The 7,388-nt window shown below is 46.6% G+C and overlaps 1 protein-coding gene across 1 annotated transcript in view; it reads right to left on the bottom strand.

Annotated features, from left to right (window-relative positions):
- The window catches only part of Rragd (Ras related GTP binding D), a 36,821-nt gene that overhangs the window by 20,287 nt on the left and 9,146 nt on the right, over nt 1–7,388 (bottom strand). The window contains exon 2 of the mRNA XM_021160870.2: nt 2,311–2,606. Within this exon, the coding sequence (XP_021016529.1) occupies nt 2,311–2,606 (296 nt within the window). The remainder of the gene's footprint in view (nt 1–2,310; nt 2,607–7,388) is intronic.

Here is a 7,388-nt window from a genome sequence, read left to right as displayed (position 1 = left end):
TGAGTCCATGTGCAGTTAAATGAGTTGTTACAAAAAAAAAAAAAAAAAAAAAAAAAAAAAAAAAAAAAAAAAAAAGAAACACATTTACTAACCTAACTGAAAAGCCTGCTTCATGATTAGGTAAAATTGCCTGTCCAAAAATAAGCAACTATGGACTGGAAAGATGGCTCAGTGTGTAAAAGGACCTGCTGCTCTTGCCGGTGACCAGAGTCTAGTTCCTAGCACCTACGTGGGGCGGTTCACAACCACCTAAAACTCTGCTTCCAGGGGCAGACACCTCAGGTTGCTGCAAGAACCTGTACTCAAATACATAGCCCCACACATGTACACATGATTAGAAATAAACAATAGTAAATAAAAAAAAGTAACTAAACCTAACCTATCTGGGGCTAAATGACAGTCATATCATAAATGCCTTAGGCAGTTTGCACTGGACCTGCTACAGAGGACAGTATGGTATCCAAGTATTTACTAAGCCATCATCTTAATGATCTTTAGCTCTGGTTGGAATCCACTTTCTCACACGCAGCTACTTAAATAGCTGCAAAAACACTCTGGGAGGCATTAGGGGAAGACAGGGTTCCCTGTCCTGTACTGGGCACACATTGGCTGCTCCCTGGGCTCCCTGATTTACAGTGCCAGCAAACAGACAGGAAGGAAGGCAAGGCAGACAGGCCAGAAAACACAGTAGTACACGTGGGAGGATCAGGAAAGCAGCTCCCAACCGACCCAGGCATACTAAGGGTCCAGGCACAAGCTTCTGGTTGACCTAGACAAAGAGTGAACCCACCACAGGTGCGCATTGCTCACTCACTCCCTGTACAGACCTCCCCTGAAGGAAGAATGAATCCTAATGTTCCCTGAGCCAGACACACAGTGAAGCCTCCTGGAGCCAATGCTTTGCTCAAGATGTTACTTCTGTATTACACATACCCTGCAAGGCTGGCCAGGCTACAGTAGCAACTCATCTCTGGAAAATCTCTAAATCCCCACTCTAAACTGAGTCTGGCATTCTTTGGAGAGCCTGCTTACTTCAGACCCAGGAAAACTTCCAGGCTACACCAGAGTCTCAGGGCCCTCCAAGGCCCCAACCCCACACGCCCTTCCCAGCATGGTCAGCCTGCTCTTCCTTCCTCCCCTTTCCACTGAGCAAGGGGCAAGGTCCAAGATCCCAGTTAGAGGAGATGGTGAGATCAACTAATGGCTGGAGAACGGGGCTCCCTCACCAGTCATTTCCTTTATAGCTAATTTGAAGGAGGACTTACACAGTAGTTAATGAACTACTAAAATTAATTCTTATGACAGAAAACTAGGTAATGGAGGAGGTACAACTTAGGAGGATTTTAAATTCTTGAGTAAATGCTATGACACAACCTGTATCCCCAGCCTAGCTATGAGAACACATTTCTCAGTTTGCACAGCCACGGGAGCAAAAACACAAAAGTGGAGCTGATTATCCAAACACAGATGTGAACTGTGGAAAAAAATATGAAGTATCCATCTTCCTAGGAGATACCTACCTCACATTTTAATAGTCATCTACAAAATTCATAATAATTCATAAATAATTATAGTGATATATAATTATATATATTATAATTATATTAGTAGTAGTATATGATATACTAATAATAATTTGATTCAAGAGCTAAAGAAATGGCTCACTGGTTGCTCTTTCAGAAGACCCTGGTTCAATTCTCAGCACCTACATGGCAGCTCACAATTGTCCAGTTCAAGGTGAGCCAATGGCCTCTTCTGGCCTTTGCAGGCACCAGATACGCAAGCTGATCACAGATACGCATGTAGGCAAAACACCCATACACATAAGAAAATCAAGTACTACTTTGATTCAGAAGAAAAAGTTCCACTTCTAAGTGTATCTACTTAGAAAGTAAACATTATACAATGTACCCTTCTAAGTAAACTTTGTTGCAGAAAACCTGCCATTCCACATAGCTTCTGGGATCTGGGATCTCAGGTTAAATGTGTCTGGGCTATGACCAGACAGGAGCCTTTTCTCTGCTGCAAAGTCTGCGGGCTCTAAGAAATCCTGTTTGATAGGAAGGCCTACAGCAGAGGTAAAAACCCAAACCACCCCACCCCCACCGGGCCAGCCGAATGACTCAGCAGGTACAAGTACTTGGCTCAGGCCTCACAACCTGAGCTTGATCCTCTGATCCCACAGGTGCAGGGGAGTGCCCTCTAACAGCCCCACCCCCAACTCCCACCCCCACCCCCACAATTTTACAAAAAACACACTGAAAACAGGTATGAGGAGGTAGATGCTGCCCACGCTGAGACGCTACGTACCTGGGAGTCGATGACGAAGATCAGTGCCCCAGTTCCCCGGAAGATCATCTCATAGTCAAAGGTAGGGTCAAAAAAGTCAATCTGCCCTGGGAAGTCCCAAATCTGGAAGTTGACAAAGGAGCTGTTGGAGACGTCTTCCCGGCAGATTCTGTTGGTGCTCTCCAGGAACAGCGTCTCGCTCGGGGACATTTTGTGAAAGACGACTTTCTGGATGGACGACTTGCCGCTCCTCCTGAGACCCATGAGCAGGATTCTGGGCTTCACCTCAGTGCTGAAGGGGTCGCTGAAGTCCAGAACTGCAGAAACCCCAGAACAGGAGAAGGTGAGTTGTTCATGGCAGCTAACCAGAGTTTCTCTCCACCTCAGACAGTCTATGACTCAGATGCCACTCTTCCAAACAGTGCCACCTGAACCACCAACCATGGAGAGGGACATCAGGACCCTGAAAACTGCCCTAACCCTTTCATACATGCCCACCATCTTAAGCAAGGACTCTGGAATACAAACAGCAGAGCTTCCTGGAGCTTGCTGCCTGAAAAAGAACTCAGGTCTTCAGCCATGCCTTGCTCTGTGTGGCCATCAGAGTATCTATACACTAACGAGGTACTCTTGGCAACCTGCTGGCTACTGTCCTCATGGGCCTCAAAGCCTGGAACACAGGCACAGACCAGAGGTCTCTTTTTCGGATTGTGAGAGCACATGAGATTTGGACAGATCTGCCCTCTTCATCTGGTAAGATAACTACAAAGCTACTAACATTAAAATTAAATGGGGCTGGAGAGATGGCTCAGTGGCTGCTGCTGCTGCTGCTGTTGTTGTTGTTGTTGTTTTTCCAGACAGGGTTTCTCTGTATAGCCCTGGCTGTCCTGGAACTCTCCCTGAAGATACAGACCAAACTCACAGAAATCCGCCTGCCTCTGCCCAGCACTCATGCCTGGTGGCTTCACTGCACCAGCTCCTGGGCATCCAACTGTTTCTTCTAGACTCTATGGACAAGCACCACAGTCAGGTGCACAAACCCACACTCACACACACACACATTGTCTTTGTTTTTGTTGTTGTTGCTTTGAGACAGGGTTTCTCTATATAGCTCTGGCTGTCCTGGAACTCACTCTGTAGACCAGGCTGGCCTCGAACTCAGAAATCTGCCTGCCTCTGCCTCCCGAGTGCTGGGATTAAAGGCATGCGGCACCAGCCTGGCTACATTGTCTATGCATAGTTTAAAAGATAGAATTTTCTTTACAAAAAAAATAAGATCAGCTTTTAAAATGCTTAAGATATACTTGATAATGATAATAAATATTTCTCAGAGCTGTTGTGGTAGTTGAATGAAATCAAAGACCTCAAATAAAATAATACTCAAGCAGGTATGGTGACACACACCTATCATTCCAACCCCTGGGAGGCTAAATCAGAAGACCAGCCTGAGCTCACTGCGTGAAGCCTCGGTCAGGATGCCGGGGCCAACGGGTAGTGATTCATATGCAAAGACCTTTACCTGAGACTGCATACAGATTGACTCAAAATGGACCAAGCACCTCAACTTAGGAGCTAAAACTGAGCTCTTAGGAGGAAACCTAAGTAGACATCATGGAGACCTTGACATGGTCTCTGTGTCCTGGAGATCAGGACCTGTTTCTTAGCTGTAAGCATAGAGGAAAGAGGCGTACAAACTGCACATCAAAATTGTAAAAAGGTGACACTAGAGAGATGGCTCAGAAGTTAAGTGTCCTTGATGCTCCTGCAGAGGACCAGAATCCAGTTCTCAGCACCTAGGTCAGGAAGTTCAGTCACCTGTAACTCCCAACTCCAGGGGACATGGCGCCCCCTTCTGGCCTCCTTGGATAACTCCACATACATAAACACACACACACAGAGTATAAAAAGAAAACAACTTGTTTGGTTGGTTGGCTTCCTCCATCCACCCCCGCCAGTATTTCAAATCCGAGTTTCTCTGCATCGCCCTGGCTGTCTTGGTAACTTGCTCTGTAGACCATGCTGCCATTGAACTCAGAGATCTACCTACTCTAACCTCTCAAGTGCTGGGATTAAAGGAGTGTGTGCCATCATGCCTGGCTGTGAGACCCTGTCTCAACAACAACAACAAACCCAAAACATATGCCAAACAAAAACCTGTACATGGACGCTCACTTCACAGCCAAAGCCAGACACAACTGAGTTAATACCCATCAACCCATTAATGAGTACATAGAACGTGACATATTTATATAATGGACAGTTAATGAGCCATGAAAAAAAAGTAGAGTGCTGATTCAAGCTACAACAGGGATAAACTTAAAACCACTGAGCTACATACTATAAAAGGGTATGTAGATATACAGTATACAAAGCAATTTAGTAATTATTTTAAGGACATTTCTTCATTTACAGGAGGGCATGGTATACATATGGAAGTCAGAGGACTCAGTTCTTTCCTTCTCCCATGTGGGTCCAGGTAGCAGACCAAATCCCACTATAAGCAACAACTCACCCCCACCAGGCACCTCCCCCACACCATGTACCTCCCCACATCGACCGCCTCTTCCAACCAAGCACACCTCCACCCCTACCCCCCACCCCCAGGCACCAGACCTGGTGTCTTCTCTAGTTCAACAAGTGGCTGATGCTACATGATACAAGTTGTGATCCACGGGAGGAAATACACCTAAAGGGTCCTTCCTCAGCAGTGGTCAGGAAATTAGACCAGGGACTCAAAGTCACACTAGTGCCTTCCCAAACCGAATCCCTAAAAAGGGTGTGCATCATAAATAGTAGAGGGAGAAATAAATACACACATATGGAAAGCCAAGCCTGAAACACAACACGGTTAAGAGAAATCTTTAAGCAACACAAAGACGGGGCAGTGATGGCGCACTTTAGTCCCACTTGGGAGGCAGAAGCAAGTGGATTTCTGAGTTCAAGACCAGCCTGGTCTACAGAGTGACCAGGACAGCCAGGGCTATACAGAGAAACCCTGTCTCGAAAAACAACAACAAAGCCAAACCAAAAACAAGGCTGGATTTCACAGTAAATTCAGCAGATCCTCCACCACAGTAAAGCCTGACCATCGCCTTGCCATGTTCTGCAAAAGTGACTTCATGTCAACTATACAACCTTCTAACAAAGATAATGTAGTCTTAATTTATAATAGGACACATTGCCATTGCTTAAAAAAACAATTGGCACACGCCTTTAATCCCAGCACTTGGGAGGCAGAGGCAGGTGGATTTCTGAGTTCGAGGCCAGCGCAGGTCTACAGAGTGAGTTCCAGGACAGCCAGGGTGATACAGAGAAACCCTGTCTCAAAAAAAACAAAAACAAAAAGAAAAGAGAAGAGAAGAAAAAGAAAAAGAAGCCAACAGCCCGGCACTAAATAGCAAATACACTTTTTTTTTTTTTTGGGTTTTCAAAAAACCAAAAAGAACATGGTTGGGTTGACCAAGTGTCAACAGGGGACAGTGGTGTCTGTAAAACTTTTTTAAAAAAACAAAACAAGCCGGGCAGTGGTGGCGCTCGCCTTTAATCCCAGCACTTGGGAGGCAGAGGCAGGTGGATCTCTGAGTTCGAGGCCAGCCTGGTCTACAGAGTAAGTTCCAGGACAGCCAGGACTACACAGAGGAACCCTGTTTCGACAAACCAAAAACAAATAACAAAAACAGAAAACAAAACAAGATAACCTTGAACTCCCTGTAGAGTGGATCATGATCTAAAATTTCTGATCCTCCTGCCTCTCTCTACCTCCTAACTGCTGGTATTACAGGCTTGCACCACCATGCCAGGCTTATGTGGTGCTATAGATTAAACCCAGGGCTTCCTGCTTGCTAGGCAAGCACTCTACCAACCCTTTCTGTCCCTCCCAAAATCTGCTTAAGAAACCCCTAGGGCCTGAATGACACGGTAGGCAGAGCACCAGAATATGTGATGTGCGGTCCTGAGTTCATATCCTTTTCCAAGTGCACACGGAAGGCAGCTCTGAGTCCCATCCCCCCGCCACACACACACACACACACACACACACACACACACACACACACCGGCCTTCCCAACTTTATAACACTCCAGAAAGATCCCATGAAGGCAAGCGCCTCAACCTCTTAGAGAAGGCCTCTTCTCTCTACCAAAAGTTCCTGAGTGCCCAATAGGGCAGCATGAGACTGGTGAGGATAAGCGATGAAGGCTGGAAGGTGCTCTATACAGTACAATACCAGAAGCTAGCACACAAGCACACACAGGGATCCCAGAGAGGGCTCTAAAAAGTGGCAAGAGCCTTGGAGGATGTTGTTGACATGGGATGAAACATGTACAAGGGTATTGCTCTTCATGACCTGAATGACTGACTCCCAATGTGCGGCAGGGCTACAGATACAAAAAGAGACCCATCCCTGTGAACAAGAGGGGTACAGAGACTGCAGAAGGTACACAGTGACAACATTTAAGAAGCTAAAAGGTCAATCAAGCCATAGAGAGGAAGTGTGAAGGATGGAGGAATCGTGGAGAGAAAGTTACAGTGATGGAAGGCCAGGGTGCATCCCGAAGACAAGAGAAACCACAGCCAGGAGCCCCTGGTGCTACCTCCTCTCTCTCAACGCTATTCTCAGCCACAGCTGGTTCTCCTCCCTCCCGGCCACTCAGGCCCTCCAGAAGGACCGTGCAGGGTCCTGCCTCACTTCTCTACCTGAGAGGTTCCCCAGACTTTCCTTACTCAGTCCCGCTACACCATATCTCTCCTCTGACCTAAGCCATACCCTATCGCTTCCTAGCCAGAACCTAGGTCTTTTAAATAGTCCTCACTACACAATTCTCATACTTGGCACATTTGTCCTGTTGCTTTCCTTGTGTGCTGTCTGTCTCTCCCAGGATACATAAGGCATGTAGCAGCCCTCCAGTAAATACAATAAATGCAGTGACTAAATTAGCTGTTAAGGTCTCAACAGGTATGGATGAGAAGTCCCAGAAAGATGTGTCTGCAAAGACTGACTGGTTAGAGCCGGGCGTGGTGGCGCACGCCTTTAATCCCAGCACTCGGGAGGCAGAGGCAGGCAGATTTCTGAGTTCGAGGCCAGCCTGGTCTACAAAGT

This window comes from Mus caroli, chromosome 4, assembly GCF_900094665.2.
Source record: "Mus caroli chromosome 4, CAROLI_EIJ_v1.1, whole genome shotgun sequence".
NCBI classification, from domain to species: domain Eukaryota; kingdom Metazoa; phylum Chordata; class Mammalia; order Rodentia; family Muridae; genus Mus; species Mus caroli.
Note: the sequence above shows the minus strand (reverse complement) of the source record. Positions and strands in the feature narration are given on the sequence as shown.